This window comes from Eulemur rufifrons, chromosome 17 (assembly GCF_041146395.1).
Source record: "Eulemur rufifrons isolate Redbay chromosome 17, OSU_ERuf_1, whole genome shotgun sequence".
NCBI classification, from domain to species: domain Eukaryota; kingdom Metazoa; phylum Chordata; class Mammalia; order Primates; family Lemuridae; genus Eulemur; species Eulemur rufifrons.
The window spans coordinates 56,205,440-56,225,808 of NC_090999.1; the positions used below are offsets into that span (position 1 = coordinate 56,205,440).

Below are 20,369 nucleotides of genomic sequence, written 5' to 3' on the forward strand. Positions count from 1 at the left end.
TATGGTCCTTTAGGCTAGTTCCTATCAGAGCACTCAGAGCTGAAAATAATTAACAAGCAGATGTTTTATAATCAATAAGGGGATGTATGCCTACTATTAGAAATGCAGATGTGATATATTAAGCATCTCCTCTACAAATCAACAGAAAAAAAAAAACCAGTTGTGAAGCACTTCCTATTTGCAAGCAATTTAGAGATTCAAATAAAAGAAAATAGCCACATATGAACAAATAACCAAAGACAATGTTATTTTTTTAAAGTGTAAGAATATGTTTATTTTTAAATTTATTGTATTTATTAAATCTAAAGAGAGTTATATGGGAACAAAATGGGGGCATCACTTATCTGTTTTAGTGATGGCAGTCTTCAACAATTCAAACTATAAGGCAAATCAAATATGCTATATTATAAAAAGAAAAGCTCATATAATTCTGTAACATTATAACACAAGTCAAATGCTATCTAATATCTAATTAATTTTCTCAGTGTTATTTCTTGTCTTCCTGATTTTTTTCATGCTCTATGCTGAGATAGAAATCTTATTATTTTGTTTAAAAATATTTTTAAACAATGAGCATGTGTCATGATTATTGGATTATAATTTAGCCAATTCTATGTAACTGTGGAATAAAAAGAAACAAGGTTTGTCATACAATACCCACACATTGAAACATTTACTACATAGTATCACTGCGTTGTAGTATCTACTTGGGACCTACAAATTTTAAATAAATCATATATGGATTTTTTCAAAAAATACAATTTTTAAATTCAATATTCATACATTAACAACTATTAATCAGGAGCCTATGAGTATTTGGCAATAAAAATAAAAACTTTCATTCACTTTAGTATTTTTTCTATTATTATACTTGAGAAGTGGCTTATCTCCTATTAGAAAAGTTAAATTATTTAATTTAAACAAATGAAAGTATGTATTTAAAGAATTACCATCCAACTATGACAACAATCTGAAGGAAGTGTATGAACTTGGTAAAGACACCAGGGGCGAACATATGAAAAATGAATTAATGTACAATTTTTGTGGTAAACAAAAGATTGCATTTCACTGATAATTTAAACAGAGCAGAGAAATAACAGGACAGAAAGATAAGTTAAAAGAGGGCCACAAAATGAGTCTGAGCTTGGAAAATATCACTCTGCATAATAAATTCTATTGATGAAAGGAGATGAGAGTAAATACAGGGAATATTAATATCACAGTGAATATATTATGAGTAGCAGTTTTAAATTAAAGGTATATATTTGATAAATATTCCTGAAAAAGACACATGAACAGAAAGATAAACATTCCATTAAAAGTTATATTGAAAAATTGGGGGCAGGAGGTACTAAAAAGAACTAAAGAAATCACAATCCATTTTCTACAATTATTCATATTTCTTATGAAATCAATTCTTTGTATATCTCATAACATTTTATCAAAAGTTTTAGTACAACTACCCTATAAAACTCCTTTTATTATATAGTTAGATAAAATGAAAAGGAAAACAATTAGTTCCCATTGTCAATTTTTACATAAAAGGAATGTCTGCCTTACTAAATTACAATTTCTCAATGTTAATATAATCTGTATGTGAAATTTACAGCTAAAATATTCCTTTAAGAGCACATTTGTTCGATTTTAAAAGTCTGTGCTAAAATCACAACAAAAACATCTGCTCAGATCTGAAAACAAAAGTATTTTTAAAACAATTCAATCTCCATAATGTTCAGATCTCTCTGGAATAAGATGAATATTTGGAGAAAAAATGTTCAGTTGCATTTGACAAAAAGACCATAGTAAGCAGAGAACTTATTAAAATAAATTTAGAATAAGAAAAGTATACCAAGAATAGTTATATTATAGTTAAATGTAATTTACACTGTGTTACAATTAATCCTCATCATGCAAAATAATAATTATTTTTCAATGGCACCAACATTGCTTGGTAAGCAACATAGCAAGCTGCGGAATGCAAGCATACAGGAGGAATGAGACTAAATTGGGCTAGAAAACAATGGGTGGTGTCAAGGATTGACACTCAAAGAGAAAATTAAATTAAGGTTGAGAAATACAGTCTTTGGGCAACGCTGTAAACAGCAAGTCCTCATAATCAGGACAAAAAGAAGTCAGAAACTAGGCAAAGGAGCCTGAATCACAGTTGAGTTTGCTATTGAGTCATGTGATTAGGTTGCTCCTGAAAACAGGCTACATGTCACTGATCAGAGTGGGAGAAAATGAAAGGAGTTCCTATCATCCAAATCAGGTTATAGACTATCTAACAATATTATAAAAGTGAAACATCAATTGGGAATTTATCTGAATCTGTTATTCTATTACCAAGGCAGTTACAGTTATACTGAGTATCAAGCAATATGACATTTCTATATCCTTGGAGCTTATCAAAGAAATGTGTAAGATGCCTGTTTTGTTTTCTGCCACTACAATTTTGATATTTTGAATTTATTCTTATAGGTAAATTCCATGTCCAGTTTTGCAGGGATATAGAAGTCATGAAGTCAGGCTAGCTGAAACAAGTTAGGTCTATGAATTGAACTGATGTTACCATGTATCTGAGTTCTAATAACTAGGCTACTTCCCTGCCTTCCCACATAAGCAAGCTCCACTTGGTCCATTAATTTCAGTAAACTTTTCCTGCTCTTGTCTCTCAGGACTAACTCCTTTCCTCAGTTACTAAGAAGGAATCCCTCTAGTGCTGAGGTCTTATCTTTTCACACCAACCTCTAACAATGACCTCTAAATGCCTGCATTTCAGGGCTTGTCTTGTTTTTCCTGATGTTGTCGGTCTGCTAGCATAGGTCTTTCATTAATTGCTAATCAGATGGGCTGTGCTTCCCATTTTATCCTTATAAGTATGTCTGGTCTTTAGTCTTCTGTCATATCTCTTTGATGTGTCCCGCTGTCATGGAATCATGTTGAAAGTACCATGCCTTCTCCATTTGCATTAATCATAGTACATGGTTCAGGCCCAAGCCTATCTTTGATAAATGCTAATTATCTGGATGAGGAACTGAGTCACAATGCCAAGTGGTAGGACCATTAAATTATAATTGTAAAACTTAAAATTTTTCAATAAAATGAGTGTTTGAGGCAAACATAATTTTTATGCTTAAACTTAAATGAACAGCATGTTTGATGCCAGTTATATATTTGATAATGCCATATTATCTCATAGAGGGTTATATTTCTCAGTTTGTTTTGTCATTTTCCTCAGTTTTGATCTTCCTTTATCATTCTTCTTATTGTATTATTTTTCTGCGTTTTTCTCCATGTTCTCATTTTCCAATTTTCCTTATTTTTTAATATTGATATGTCATTGTGAGTTATGTTTTCCTCTTTATTAGCTCATTTTCAATTCTTTTCTCTTTCTCTTTTTTTTTTTTTTTTTCAAAACTCTTAACCAATATCATTTAGTCTGGCATAGCATAGTGGACCCAAGAAATAAAAAAATAAATAAAATAAATAAATAATTAAAACTGCTAGTTTTCTGGTTGAAACTTGAAAAAATATACTTCAAAGGTTGAATATCCATTATTAAAAGTATAAATTAAATAGGAATAAACTTTACAACATAGGAACTTTACCTGCCGAAGTTGGCTCTTCTTCATCTGATGCTATGATAAGAGGAAAAAGAGGTAAAGTGGGGAGAGGGCAAGGGTGGGCATAGAAAGAGAGGGAAGAGAATAGGGGAGAAGGGAGAAAAAGAGAGAAATTGAGATTGAGCATAAATATGTTTCACATTTCCAAACAATGACTGCAAGCCCTTGACTTGTAATTTTGTCTATACATTAGAAATCTGTCATTATCTAATAACAGATTAATTAATATTTACATTAAATTAAAATTCATATGCTTTTATACTTTAAAATATGTATTTATTAGAAAAGAACATTCAATTGTATGAATGTGATTTTTTCTTTCCCTTTGAAAACAATATTGACCTTGCTTGAGCGTAAATTATTATACATTACTATAATATTTAAAACATGAATTGTATATAACATATATGTAACCCACCATTAATTTTATATTTAGCAAAGAGGAGTTAAAAGGCATTGTAGATGGTCCAAAATTGTGTTCCATGAGATATAAGATGGAAGTTATAAGAAAAGAGTTATTAAACTTTAGAGTGACTCAGAATCACTCTGGGCTTTTCATAAATAATGAAAATTCTACCTCTCTCTCTCTCTCTCTCTCTCTCATTCTCTCTCTCTGTCATTCTCTCTCTCTGTCACACACACAGACACACACAGTCACTCATGTATACCACATTCTTCAAGATTTAGTAGTGATGATTCTGTGATAAGGACCTGCATTTTAAAGGATGACCCTAGGTGGGTTTAACTCCAGTGTTCCGCAGCCCACACATGGATGAATACAGATATTATAAAAGAGGAGAACACAATATGAAAATACAATTTCATCCTCGAGCAGTGGTTAACAACCCTAGGAGTATATTAGAATGCCAAATTCTGGGCTCTATGTCAAACCAATTAAGTCAGAATCTCTTTAAATGGTACTAACTTGTACCCAGGATTGAGACATTCTAGGTAATAGCAACATATATAACATAATATCAATAACATTAACTGTAACTCATAAAAGTGTGAATCATTTTGATTCTTGCTTTCAAAGATAGGAATGAGAGCAGCAAGATTCCAAGGGCGATAACCTACTTCTCTGTGTACGTAGAGGATGGAGCACAACAATTACAACAGTGGGAAAAAAAAAATTATCTGAAGTAGCTTTACAATTTTCCCTAGAATCCACCTGTTCACCTTTATACGTTCAGAAACGCTCTGTGAGGAGGTATTTCTGCTCTGTGCACAAGTGCGGTTTACCCAGACTATTACCGTTGAATTATATGACACAAGCCAGTACTATTTCACTTAATTCATGAAGTTTTAAAATAAAAATTTACTCAGCTGAATTGCTTATAAAGGACCTTTGTTCTCAGCTGATTGGCTAATCAAGGTACACTGTGTAGCCAGGGAGCGGTCTCCACTCTTTTCGGTTAAGGTTGCATCTGCACAGAGTACACATTAGACAAGCTTACTTTGTGTCCTGAAAGTATTTTCCTCGCACACTGTTTGGCTTGTCTCCTTGGCACATAAAGAAATAGAGAAAGCAAACACAGTTGGCATGCATGGCATGGAGAACATAAATATTTAAAAAGCTGTTTGCTGCTTTATCATATCCAAAATATATCATAACATGTTCAAAGAGGAAAATTTTTTGGTAGGTCACGGGAATTCCCTTTTAGGAAAATACGATAGGGGCTTGTAGAGTGATGACTTAGATGGGTCATTGTTAATAAAATGCTGAAGATTGAAAATCGAAAAAAAAAAAAAAAACCTTAAACTTATGTCTGGTCACTTTACTCATTTAATTCACCAAGTAATCAATTAAATGAAAATTACTCTCATCTGCTAGAGGAAAATACAGAAGTTCAGAATGACTGAACAATTTGTTTAAGGTTAGCTTGAATTTGAGCTCTTGTCACTGTGACTTTAAAATCAAATTCTGTCCACTACGCCCTGTTGTCTCACAAAGTGTTGATTCAATGTTTACTTAAGAGAGAAAGGAAAAAACTAGATGACAAGGAGTTTATTAAAATTCACTCACTACTATTTACAAGGGTTGGGTCACGGATGAGGACTGGCTATCTTTCTGATAATGTTGGTTAGACTGAAGCATAGGGGAAAAAAGAAAGAAAGAAAACAAAACTGATATTGGGGCTGAGGAGAAAAATCCCTTCAAGAAATGGATTTCTTCTTGGGAAACTTATTCATGTTCCTTATAATCCAGAGAGAGAGTAGAGACAGGAAGGTGAGATCCTGACTATGTGGTTAAACAGAACACACTAAGGAAGTGATGTCTAAGGAAGAAAGATTAGAAGTGCTAAGGTTGTATTATGTATTGTATTATGTATATGTAAGCAAGAAATTTTAGGAAGGAACCAGCAAGTACAGAAATAAAGACAATTCCAAACCTATAAGAGTCAGCAATTATTAACAGAACCTTTTAAAGCCATAGCCTATAGGGCAAGCAGTGCACTAACCTACATTTGAGCTTGCAGTATCTGGAAGCGTCTTTGTAACAAATTAACAATATTAGAGTCAGCAGGTACTCAACTTTGCATAGAGCTCTATATCTATGCAACATCTACTTAGTAATGCTTCCTCGTAATATATAGATGTCACTAATCAATATTCTCACTATTAAAATATACACACACTCACAAAGACATATACACAAGGGTTAGTATTGGTATTAATTCACTGTTATAGTTATCTCTGCAGCAGACAGCTTTGTAGGCTAACTGCATTACTGAAGAAAACATCATGAACTATTAACAGGTGGTAACTACAGCCCCAGAGTGAAAATAAACCTTAAAGTGGGCATTAGTTGCCTATTTAATGACATTTCAGTAAAATAATTATCATAGAAGGTACTGTCATGCTACCCAAATGATTCTTCACTCTTTCTATTAGAAGTCATAAAATTAGCAATTAAAAAAAATATGAGTCTGTGCCACATTTAGACTCCTGTAATTCTGGAAATTAAAACATATACACTAAGAAAAATAAAAATAAAGAAACTAATAAATAACTTTATTAATCTACCTAGTCAGCATTAGAAGGATATACTGAAATTATGGTGATGGTAGGAAAACAGACAGTATAGAAATATACCTGATACACATGTAATATACAGAATTTAACTAAGTGTAGTCCTCCCATCACCCATAATAGAATCATCCTAGGTGTTTGACAAAGCAGACAAAAACATACACCCAGGAAAAGAATCCTTATTCAATAAATGGTGCTGGGAATATTGGATAGCCACATGTAGAAGACCGAAACAGGATCCGCACCTTTCACCTCTCATAAAAATCAACTCACAGTCGATAACAGACTTAAACCTAAGGCATGAAACTATAAGAATTCTAGAAGAAAATGTTGGAAAAACTCTTAGAGACATTGGCCTAGGCAAAGAATTTATGAAGAAGACCCCAAAGGCAATCACAGCAACAACAAAAATAAATAAATGGGACCTGATCAAATTAAAACACTTCTGCACAGCCAAGAAAACTATCACAAGAGCAAACAGACAACCTACAGAAAAAGAGAAAATATCCGTGTGTTACACAGCCAATAAAGGGCAGATTATTAGAATCTATATAGAACTCAGGAAAATCAGGAAGAAAAAAATCAAACAACCTTATCAAAAAGTGGACAAAGGATATGAACAGAAACTTTTCAAAAGAAGGTAAACTAATGGCCAATAAACATATGGAAAAATGCTCACCATCTCTAATCATCAGGGAAATGCAAATCAAAACCACAATGACATATCACTTAACTCCAGTGAGAATGGTCTTTATCAAAAGTCCAAAAACAATAAATGTTGGCATGGATGCGGAGAGATAGGAACACTCATACACTGCTGGTAGGACTGCAAACTATTGCAACCTCTGTGGAAAGCAATATGGAGACATCTCTAAGAGATACAAGTGGATCTACCATTTGATCCAGCAATCCCATTACTGGGCATCTACTCAAAAGAACAAAAGTCATTCTATAAAAAAGACATCTGCTTTAGAATGTTTTATAGTAGCACAATTCACAATTGCAAAGATGTGGAAACAACCCAAGTGCCCATCAACACATAAGTGGATTAATAAAATGTGGTATATATATACCATGGAGTTCTAATAAGCCACAAAAAACAATGGTGATATAGCACCTATAGTATTATCCTGAATAGAGCTGGAGCCCATTCTACTAAGTGAAGTATCACAAGAATGGAAAAGCAAGCACCACATGTACTCACCATCAAATTGGTATTAATCGATCAACACTTAAGTGCACATATAGTAATAACATTCATCAGGTGTCCAGCAGATGGGAGGGGGAAGGGGGAGACGGGTATACACACTCCTAATGGGTGCCGTGCACACCATCTGGGGGACGGACATACTTGAAGCTCTGACTCGAGTGGGGCAAAGGCAATGTATGTAACCTAAACATATGTACCCCCATAATATGCTGAAATAAAAAAAATTAAAATTAAAAAAATGCCCTAGACCTACCGAATTTGAATTTTGGGTGTTAGCCCAGGCTTCTGAATTTTTAAAAAGCTCTGCAGATTGTTATGAACACGATGTTGAAAATTATGACTCTAGCTCATCAAAGTTCGTTTCACTGGGAAAGAGCCGTGTGCCCAGTTGTTGAAACTACAGCAGTAAGTTAGCAGGCTTATAGGAAACCATTTGCAGTGTACACTGTGGTTGTTTCATCGGCCTTCAATGCTTTTTTCTTGTAACTTATTCAGGTTTCATTGGGTATCTACATCAATGCTTTGAGGGAAGACGACTCCCCCGTTGGATTTAAAGAAGTCTATATCTCAAACTAACCAAATCTGTTCCCTTTACTTGGCCATCGTTATTGGTCTAGGTATAGGTATATGACCCATTGGGGACAATGAAATGTAAGAGAGGCTTACATGTGTTTGGATGGGGAGAGGCTCTTGGAAAGAAGACATCCTCATCCTTCTGAGAATGTGTTCTGGAAATAACTCCCCCCTCCTCTCTCTTTTAGATAGAGACAAGGAAGCCTGTAGCCCTGGAAGTTACTGGTAAATATCTTGCAACTACGATGGGAGCCAGCTTTAAAAGAAAGCTGGTCCTGCTCAAAGGCAGAGCCCAGAAACAATTATATTCTTGATGATATTGTTGAGCCACTGAATCATATCAACTATGAATCTTGACTTACCTCTGGGCATCTAATTCATGGAAAAACACATTGACTTTATTGTTTGAGTTGGGCGTCTGTTATTTACAACTAAATGGCATTCTGCTACAACCCTAATCACATTTGTTGTTCTCTTTTAAAATATATTAGAATGAGTAAGAAATTAATTATCTGAGGCAAGTGAGACCAAAAGTACATACAGCCCTAGGCTGTGCTTGCAGAGGACAGCTGGGATTTCAGTGCTTTATTTTTCTAGGGAGCTCACTATTATCCTTTGATCCAATAAACCAATCCTTTGATTTAGAAGTTAGTCACTCTTTCAGGACAGTCTGGCAGTGTACATGTTCCTGAAGTTGAATGGTACTTGGGAAAAGGAGAAGGTATCCTACAGACTCTCCTTCCCTTACTTCATTTCTCCCTCACTGTCTTCCTCCCTTTTCCACAGAGATCAACTGTGAAGTACATTAACTACCAAAATCCAATGGACTGTATATTACTCTCATATAATATGATATTAAAACACACAAACTTCTTTATTGGACAGGATCTAGTCTCAACACTACAGTGTAGTCTCAACAATTCTTAGATATTCTGTTTTTGTCTATTTTATCTTTGAGTGTTTTAAGGAAACTTTTATAACTTAGAAATTCCACCCATTCAAAATAATTGTGTCTCCGGAATAGCTTAAAATAGGAAAACCTCATTATGAAATATAGAAAATAAATTTCTTGGCATGTTATAATCTATTTTACATGTGGCTGTTACTCAATTCATAGTGACTTATTGATCCTTTTGTTGGCTATATCATAAATTTAGTTAAGTATGCACCAAATATGCTTTGCAAGTATACAATTATCTATACTCGTAATTAATCGTTTCCATAAGTAAAGTAACAAGAACTGTGTATTATTGTACTCCGACAATATTTTCGAATGTTTTTATTCAACTACAGTGATGCAAAAATAGCAATGATGATATTCATGCTTATTTATGCCTACCCCAATGTTAAATGTTACATATATGTGTGTATGTCTGTGCATGTATGTGTGTGGCACTACTAGATAATGAAGGGTAAACTATTATTTCATATTTGTGAACTCAGTCATTACAATAGGTTGTGGAGTTGCCTCCAGAAGTATTTACAGAGAGGTTTTGGTTTGTTTGGCCTTTGTTTTATTGTTTGTTATTCTTGGTCAATGTCCCAATGAGAACATGACTTAGGACTTAAAAGTTGCTATTACCAACTTCTTCCCTGTGAAAGTATGACAAAGAAAGCTAGTCTCTCCTGGCCAAAGATCAGACAGCATGTGACATGATCAATTCTATTAATACAATCTCAGAACTGCAGAGTACTTGGGTCACAGTGTTGCATTTGCATTGAAAGAGTTCAGAGAGGCCTGGAGTGGTAGCTCACGCCTGTAATCCTAGCACTCTGGGAGGCTCAGGCAGGAGGATCGTTTGAGCTCAGCAGTTTGAGACCAGCCTGAGCAAGAGCAAGACTCCATCTCTCCTAAAAAATAGAGAGAAATTAGCTGGACAACTAAAAATACATAGAAAAAATTAGCCGGGCATGGTGGTGCATGCCTGTTAGTCCCAGCTACTCGGGAGGCTGAGGCAGAAGGATTGTTTGAGCCCAGGAGTCTGAGGTTGCTGTGAGCTAGGCTGACACCACAGCACTCTAGCCTGGGCAACAGAGTGAGACTCTGTCTCAAAAAAAAAAAAAAAAAAGAGAGAGAAAAAAAAAAGAAAAAGAAAATGTTCAGAGCATCAAAAAATCTTCTCGGCCGGGCGCGGTGGCTCACGCCTGTAATCCTAGCACTCTGGGAGGCCGAGGTGGGCGGATCGTTTGAGCTCAGGAGTTCGAGACCAGCCTGAGCAAGAGCGAGACCCCACCTCTACTAAAAATAGAAAGAAATTAAATGGACAGCTAAAAATATATATAGAAAAAATTAGCCGGGCATGGTGGTGCATGCCTGTAGTCCCAGCTATTCGGGAGGCTGAGACAGGAGGATCGCTTGAGCTCAGGAGTTTGAGGTTGCTGTGAGCTAGGCTGACGCCACGGCACTCACTCTAGCCTGGGCAACAGAGTGAGACTCTGTCTCAAAAAATAAAATAAAATAAAATAAAATCTTCTCTATTCTATTAACATTTTACAATTTGATTCTTGTACTAAATTTGAAGGATGGTGTCTATTTAAATACAGTCGACAATATATAATACATAAAACATAATCATGTATGCATGTAGTTAGTATGTAGGCATGTGTTTATTTGTTTATTAGTCTCTCCTATTAGACAAAAAGTTTCATGAGGGCAAGGCTGCACCTTTTTGTGCTAACCATTACATCTATAGGTTTTAAAACACTACCTGGAACAGTGTAGGGATTCAATAAATATTTATCAAAAGAAATAAAAAAATATGGAAAGATGTTTAATACATATTTTTGTTTTACTAAAGTTCAGCTTCTTCATTTTTTAATATTAAATTTATAAAAGAGAAAAGCCTTATGTCTTCATCTCTGTTTCATCATATAAATATATATATAAAATTATATGCACAGTTCACATAACTATATGTAGTTATATAAGTCAGATTTTCTTTCTTAGGGTAGGAGGAAAGGAATAATGGTTGGAAAAACAATGATTATTGCTCTAACGACCATTTGATCATCTTATGAAAAATTAAATCTGTGTTTTTAAAATAACTACAGTTTATTAATTAAGTAAATTCATTAAATAGAACCACAAAATGCACTTTCTTTGTTTAGCAGTGATATAATATACATAGGTTTTACAAGCTATTTATACAGTGAATCATTTTAACAGCAATTAGCAGTGCATTTGAGATTTTCTCATTTTGGAAAGAGGTACAAATGAGGAAAAAAACAAAGAATCAATAGAAGCTTTGGAGATTTTGCCAAAGAGTGGGAAATAAAACAAACAGATATTTTGTAAAACTAAGTCAGAATACTGGGAAGCTGGAAAGTAAGAAGATTCAAGTAGCATACACTCACATCCCAGCTAGCATAAAAAAGACTGTGGGAACATAATTGGAGCACATTTTCCTACTAAAAGGAAGTATTAAAGATCTTTAAACTAGGTGATTTGACATCACAAAGAGACTTTTAATTCAATATTTTGCTAATCTATTTGATAATCCTCAAATATTGTGTATTGAATATGCCCCCTCCCTATTCAAATTCATCCCATCGTTGTAGACTGAATTTGAGTCACACCACCTTCAATTCTTTAGTATCTATTTCAGTCTCCAGATATTCCATTTCAACTCTTACTGCCTTTTAAACTATCACCTAAAGCCAATTCTAAACAAAGTGTCACATAATATTTTCCAGCCTTGTTTCCCAAGCTGGACATTATTTTTCTTTCGAGGGCAACGGTTATGTTTTAATTCTGTGTAGTGTCCATAATAGGTACTGTATAAATATTTTTTGGAAAGCTACCCAATTTTAGAGATGAGAAAATGTAGTCTAGTAAGTGAATTTAATGACTGTTTTTACAGTTTTTGTTAGGCTTATAAAATGAGGATTGAAAACTAAACCTAACTTATCCTAAGAAAATTTATGGGCAAATAAAAAAAAAAAAGAAACATGCAAGGGATAAAGCAGATCAGAAGTTAATATAAATGATTTCTCAGATTTATCCCTTTTCAATAAAATTAATAAATTCATAATCTTTTTGAAAATTTAATACAGGAAAGGAGGAATAATTCTACAATGAGAACACTATTTAATGTGACTAGAGAAGGCACGAAGCTGAGGTTACCTGCTCAGCATATGTGAATTTCAGGTGGTCACAGCACTACATTACTTTCTTTCATAGTACCTGATGGAGGAAGCTGATACTATCAGGCTGATTCATGATCTATTAATTTCTGCTTTATTTATGTGTGGGAGAATCTCACTTCAACCTCAATTCATTTTTATAAGGCTGGACAAATGAGCTAATCTAAAAAGCAAATCTGTTAAAATCAAAAGATCAAAAAACTAAAAAGTAATGGATAGATCAGCAATGTCGGCACAAATCTCAGTGACAGTATCCACTTAAGAAAACCACAGAATCATTGCACATAAAATGTTAATGCTGGAAGAGACTTAGTGATTAAGAGTGTTGGCAAAAAATCCATTGTTTCAATGGGTTAAGATTTGCATTAGAAGATAGAAGTATATTAAATCACCTAAATTATCAACTAAAAACATACCAGGAACAAAATTTTGAAGTAAATTTATTTAAATATCCAAATACATACACATATGTAATAATAATTAAATACATATTTATAATACAAATGAAAAGAGGATTATACAGTATATGCTGTTTTATGACTTGCTTTTTAATTTTTTAATATATTGCACATATTTTCTATGTCAATATAATCAGTGAATATAGACAGTACTGAATAATATTAATATTTTCTTTAATGCATATAGCATAATCTGTTTAACTCATTCTTTAGTGAATGATACTTGAATGGATTCCAGGGTTTCTCTCTTACAAATGATGTTTCAGTGAATAATCAGATTTCATTTGAATCATGGCAGAAATATAAAACATAAATTACCAAATAATTTTATTAAATAAGCAGGAACTCATAATCCTAAACACAATAGAAAATGTTTCCTTTTTCTAAACAAGGTTTTAAATGATTCTGTTTTATGCCATTGGCCTATCATTAGTAATACGCTTCTTAAATATATTGGATGATGTTATAGTTCTGCCATTTTCCGGTGAAAGATACGCTCTTGCTTTAATAAAGTTACTGTTAACGGAGATCAAGTAAAACTTCCAAAGTCCCGTGTCCAAGGAGCACAGGACATACGGACATACGGACAAAGAAATGACAGACCGATGTGCCTGGCAGATGCAGCTTAGACTGACTCACAGGTTTTCCTGCCCATCATCCCCCACACACTAGAGGTGGTTTGAATACTAAGTATCCTGCACTTTCTGAGATATAAATAATATAAGATTTCAATAGTTTTAAAAAATAAATGGTGACTAATGAAATATAAAAAATTACTTCATTGCAAAATCCTGGCATATGCTATAATATGTGTGTGTGTGCATACACTAGTAAGTATTTAATATGGTTACAGTTATTTCAAACATGACATTTTTTGCCACTTTGAAATTTGTGAAGCCTTTTTTTTTTTTTAGTAAAATATCATTCCTTTTTCAATGCTTATATTCCAAAAAGGAATTCAGAAATTTTATGATGGCTTTGAAATGATGGGTTCCCAAAATATAGTCCACATATTTAGCTTAATTAAAATATCTTTTGAATCTCAAAAGATGAAGGAAAAAAAAAAAACAGTGGGCAGGTCTAATTTAAAGAGCGATGAGATATTTCTGTGGAATCCGTATGTTTCTTTTTGGTCAAGGGGAATTATCTTTTGCATATAATTTTAACACATTCCAAGGACACTAACTATAAGAGATAAAACACAGCTTCTGCTTGCCTATATAGAACTAACTAATGTAATACGCTACTGAGTTATTTAGAAGTCAGTTAATGACTGCCATAGAGAATATTTTTTGTTTTCTGTAAAATAAGAGCTAAAATTAAATGCTTTCATTTCAGAATCATTATGACCTTCTTTAAAAGAAAACAGTCAGTGTATCCACTCTCAGGTGTTAATCGAATGACAATGACAACGCAATTTTCCTATCTGCAAAATGTGTCTCCCTAGGCTAATTTTTTTCTGTAATTGGAATGTCTTTAAAAAACTCAACTGATTAAAAAAAAAGTGGACAGGGCTAACTTTAAGACAATGAATTTGAATAAAAGTGCAGGGCTATTCGGAGAGGACAATGAATTTGAATAAAGGTGCAGGGCTATTTGGAGAGGGCCTAAACCTCATTTATCTTATCTTTTAGATTATTTTCAAGATGTGAATAAATACTATTAATTTCTATTCTTCTAAACTTTCAAGAAACAGTATACAAAATAGCCTATTTGGAAATTAGGATGTAAGTAACTTCTAAAAATAAAATTTAAAGTCCAAACAAAGCTTAAAACTTAGAAATCACTTAGTCCAAACTGCCAACCAAAAATCTAGACATTTTTCAAAACTTCTAGTGACAGGGAACTCACAATCTCACATAAAAACATGTCATATCTCTCTCCCAAGCTGGCCTGTAAAAAACAATGGAATAATGTATCTCATTCTTTGACATGCCAGCTTTTCAAATATTTGAAGAGCTATCATAATTCTTCTTTTAACTGAGGTAAACATCCTCACTTAATTTTACATATCATGGTATACACTCCAGTCATAATTTTTGTTGACCTACTCTTGAAAAACTCAGATTTGTCAAGGTATCTTAAAATATAGTAACAAGAATGGAAACAGTACTCTAGATGTTATTTAACTAGCACAAAATCAGTGGTGTTATTACCTGTTTTGTTTAGGCTGTTACGTTACAATGAGCAAGCCAACATCATATTGGCTACTGAAAGAGTGAAGAATTAATTTCCTTTCCCTCCTTCCTTTAGCCCCATCTTAGGGACCAATTCCTAGAACATTGGAGATCAGTAATCTTATCTCCTTCCTGCCTAAGGGCAAGATTAGTCAGTAAAAAAATAGAGGGGGGAGGCATGCTTGGAGGTCACGCTTGGAGTAAGGGTCAAGGGAGAAGATGCCTGGCATGCCAGCAATGTTAAAAGTATCTTGGTGGGAAAGAATTGCAGAATTTTGAAACCAAGCAAAGCCTTAAAGATACTCTCCTGATCTTTCACTTTCTAGCAAAGAATCTAGCTTGCATGCATTTCACATGGAGTTGATTAAAGTCCACAAACAGGAAAAACAAAACATCTGTTCTCATTGAAACAGCTTCCTCAGTGTCCAAGAGTTAAATGTCCACCTGGCTGAATATACATATTTTGTGGCTTCTCATGGGATTTTCCACATCAACTGATATTTCTAGTTGCAGAAGGCTCTCCTAGGTCTACTGACTTTAAACCTTTATAGTTATTTTTTCCAATAATTATTTTCTGGTTAGAAATACTAGATTAGCACCAATTTCAATGAGCCACACTCAGTCCTTTCCAAAACAACTACTTATTAGATCAAGACTTATTGAAAACAATCAAAATAATTAATGGATTGAAAAAAATAGATTTATATTGGAGGCAGAATAAAGATGGAATAGAAAAAAGTATAACTTAATCCTCAAAAGTCTGTGTTAGTACTTAAATATTCAGATAAGAATTTTGTGTTATTTTTTGTTTTTATAATGATTATATGTTTCAATAGTGTATTATCAGGAGAGATTAAAGAATCATGTTTCTGGGATAATTTTGGTAATAACACTGAAAACTACATTATGGTTCAAGAAGATGACTAGAGGCTCCATACAATATAGATCCAAACTACCTTTCTGGTCTTGCTTCCAATCCTTCCTGTAAACACCTTATAATCTGAGGAACCACTAATGCTAATTCTTCCAGAAAGTTCCCATGTCTTCTATCTTTGTGCTTTTTAACATCCTGTATTTTGTTTAAAATATTCCAATGTAATAACTTCTACTGATGAATGACATTTCCGTCCCAGTTCATCTCAAAAAGCCACCTCCGCCATAACATCTGATATCTAGGACCGGAAGTGATCTTTCCTCTGCTGGCTACTCATAGCACTTTGCTCCCCTTTATGATAATTATTAATATTTTCTGCAGTATATAATGATTACTGATATATCTGTCCTTACCCTTTCTCAAATATACATATTTCCAGTGCAAGCCCTTCTTCTTGGGGTCATAGAGAAAGGGTAGATCACAAGCTTTCCATTGAGGCTCAGTAGATTCTAGTGTTTTTTTTCCCCCTGTGATTCTATCTTTATGCAAAGCCACAAAGAGCTTAGTGTTGATCTATCACATCTAAGAACCTAATATTAATATGTTGTCATAAATCCCAACTTGGTATTTATTATACCTTTACAGGATTCCCACTTTGCAATATTACAAAGAAAAATCAATTCATAAGTTATTTGCTCTAAGCATAAGGAAAGCTATATTCCTATAGGGCCAATTCCTAATTATGCAAGCATTACTTACATCACTCATAAATTTCAAATAATAAAACATAGAGTTCTCTTTTTCCCATACCAAATGAGGTGATTTGTCAAATTACATGTTGAAGGAAAGAAATTTTTTGAAAAATTAAAAACTGACAGCTAAATTGCCCCTGGTTTGCATTTTCAAGCATAAGCAGAAAAAAACCTGCGATAAAAATAACAGGTCAGGATTTATTGGACATTTCAATAATGTTATTAATGACTAAGATGATGGAAAAATAGTCAGGGGCTTAGATGCTTGATTTCTGCCTAAAGCTTTTGAATTGTATATAAGGTTTAATTATTTATATTACCTTTTAAATAACTCCTAGATGGCACTTACTATAAGCCAGGCACTGTTTTAAGAGCCTTACATATACTGATTGATTTAATTTACATTAAATCTCTTTGAAGTTGCTACTGTTAGCCAATTTTACAGATGAGGATACTAAGGCACAGAGAGGTTAAGTAGCTTTCCTAGAGTCACAGACAGTAAATGCAAGAGCCAAGATTTGAACTCAGTCTGGCTGGGTTCTTAACTACACCACCATTGGAAAATGTGTTCCTTCAGATATGCTACAAAATTCCAAGAGAGCATGCTCAGCATATGACAAACACTAGAATTAAAAGTATTATTATTATTTCTTCAGATCCTCTCATTGTTTTAATGCATCCGTCCCCATATGTGTAACAGATACAATTTAATTTGAACACAAACACTATAATGTGGAAAAAGCATTGGAAAAAAATCTCAGGTTTGATACCTGTTCTTCCACTGAGCAGGAATCTATGACCTTGGTGTAGTCGCTGCATTTATCATAAAATTATTTTTTCATTTAACATTGATATCAGTCTTAGATCACCTGCCTATTTCCAGATACACATGCACACACACACACACACACTTTAATGAACAGTGTATTCTATAAATACAGGCACTATTAAACTGGAAAGGGTAAGGAAAACAATGTCCTTGTCCTTGGCATTATAGGGATTTGTGAATTGCATAAAAAGACAATCTGCCCATGGTCTTCAATGTTCATCACATGAAGACTTGATAACCAACACACCTGGTTGTGAGGTGAGCCTTATCATGGCAGTTTGGGGTCAGGATATCATTGTGGAAAGTAATACAGCTTCATTCCTACACCTCCATAGTTGAATAATTAATGAAATCTAACCTTTGAAGCCAGAGGCTGTTCTGTGATGCACCTCAATTTATCTATTGCCTGGGAAGCCAAAGTCACTGACTGAAAGAGAGCTGAGTTGACACACACAGCATGTGTCTTGTTCTTGAAAATGTTTGTAGCTACTTGTGCAGATGAGTAATAATAATGAACTCTGTGCTCAATGGCTCCCTGTGATTTGGATGAAAATAAAGATATTAAGGGGCTTTATCAACATGCTAGGTAAAGTTTTTATTTGAAATTTGCTATATTTTCCAAGAATTAGTACTTAAGAAAACAGATCTCCTTTCTACATTCAGTATTTTGCTGAGGAACTGAAATTATATCCTCCCTACATTACTTTCCAGGCTCTGATTAAAATAAAAGGAAGGTAACAATAAATATTGATTGTTGTTCATTTTAAACCATAGATTGGTGAATTTTGTACTTTAATGGGCAGAATTGTTCTGAAAAGGATTCAGCTCCAATTCTCTCTCATATGACTCATTTAAAAATTATGTCTTGCCACTGTACTTTAAGTAATATAGATTCCAGAACTTGTCTTTATATAAATACTTTGGTATATGCTGGACAATAAATTATCTTAGAGTACAAAGTTACCTTGAAGTGTCATCTAGTTTTCCTGCGCCTTCAGGGAATGTGGCCAAATAAACCTCCACAAACGACATCTACTTTAAGCTCCTTGAAAAGTCTCTATGCCTCCTATTTCATTTCCATAGTCCCTGTGCTTTACTCTAGTAATTCCTCACAACAAATAGCATGATTCTAGCACATGGTAGGTGCCAATAAGAATTGAATTATATGTTACAGAATTAGTTTTTAATATTTCCAAGAAATTAATTCCAGCCTATCGAAACACTTATTTTCAATGAAATCTTAACGTGCCATCTCTTTCTCTTCGTTCCTCCTTCTCTGTTGCTAGTGGTGTGAGGAGAGATGAGAGCAAATGCTCTGCTGTTCACCCAACAGCCTTTGACTTTCCATCAGAGTGATATTAATCATTTTCCCATTTCCTACCTTTATCTAACCTTCCTAAGCTTGCTTTCTCTAGTTATCCAAAGCCTGCTCCATACACTAGATGCTCTAGAACATTATTTAAGCTTTCTTTGGTTAAATGTATACTCTCTCTCATTGGTCATAATTTTAGAGAATGGCTCTTTCTCTGCAGTTTATGTCAACCAAACTGTTTATATATACGACTGGTCTTTATATATGACTGGTTTTAGTTTGTCCTTTTAAAACGCTTTATGGCCTACTACAATAATCAAGTATTTAAGTGAAAATAAAATGGGGTATAATCATATGTTATTTTAAAATATATTTGATATTTGAGCAAAGCAATCCCTTCTTTTGCTCCCCAAGTATATTTTTCTCCTCCTCTTAAACAAATCAAATAACTCCAAATCTACTTTAATATGATTGAGTGGACCAAAGTCCATTCAGCTTCCCCTTCATTATAAATCAATCATGATAAACTATTTAGTAATTTCTATACAATCCTTATAATACTAAAGGCTCTCAAATAATCTTATCCCAACTCTTTACTTAATTTAGCCTGAGACACAGCAAATGTACACAAAAATTAATTATAAAAATATTTATGAAAATGTTTATAACAGAGGAAATGTGCATACTACTTAAATATCCAAAAGCAGGGGCTCACTAAATAGATGATGGTAAATTATGGAAAGTTATCCTGATATATGAAATAATTTCAGGAAAGAATTTTTAGTAAATGGAAAGATATCAGTTTTATGCCCTCAAGCAAAAAAAAGTAAGAGTGATCAAGGAATATGAACTATATGTAGTATATGCTCTATCTGCACATTTACATATACATAAACATCCATATGTACACAATTTTATATAAATAGCCAAATTGCTATCATTCTTTATGTGACTACATATAGCTATAGGTACACACACAGATCAATAGATATAGATAAATGATAGGAAAAAACTGAAAGTACATATACCTTAGGATTATGACACTTTTTGCTTACTTCTTTTACTTTGTATTTCCTAATTTGTCTAATGTATTACTTTTATAATAAAGCAAATCAATAAAATGCTATGTAAAACATAAATTAGATACAACTGGCTAAACCCAAAACAAAAGCAGTCTACAGACTGTTTACTTTTCTTCCTATTAATGGCATTCAGCAACTTAACCTAAAAAAAAAAAAATCATATTTTTTCTCTTTCTTGTTTGTATTGTAATCATAGAAAGAACATTTTGCTCATTCTTCAACAACATATCAATTTCCCTGATGCTAAAATTTTAACACCTTGTCATGATTGCTTAAAAGTTAATTTTTTTTAAATGACTTATT

The 20,369-nt window shown here is 33.5% G+C and overlaps 1 protein-coding gene across 2 annotated transcripts in view; it reads right to left on the reverse strand.

The window, feature by feature from the left end:
- EDIL3 (EGF like repeats and discoidin domains 3) overlaps nucleotides 1-20,369 on the reverse strand; it is a 391,875-nt gene that overhangs the window by 241,912 nt on the left and 129,594 nt on the right. Inside the window, exon 3 of one of the 2 annotated variants that reach the window (XM_069492261.1) lies at nucleotides 3,609-3,638. The exons of the other annotated variant lie outside the window; for it this stretch is intronic. Within the exon in view, the coding sequence (XP_069348362.1) occupies nucleotides 3,609-3,638 (30 nt within the window). The remainder of the gene's footprint in view (nucleotides 1-3,608; nucleotides 3,639-20,369) is intronic. 2 annotated transcript variants of the gene reach the window in all.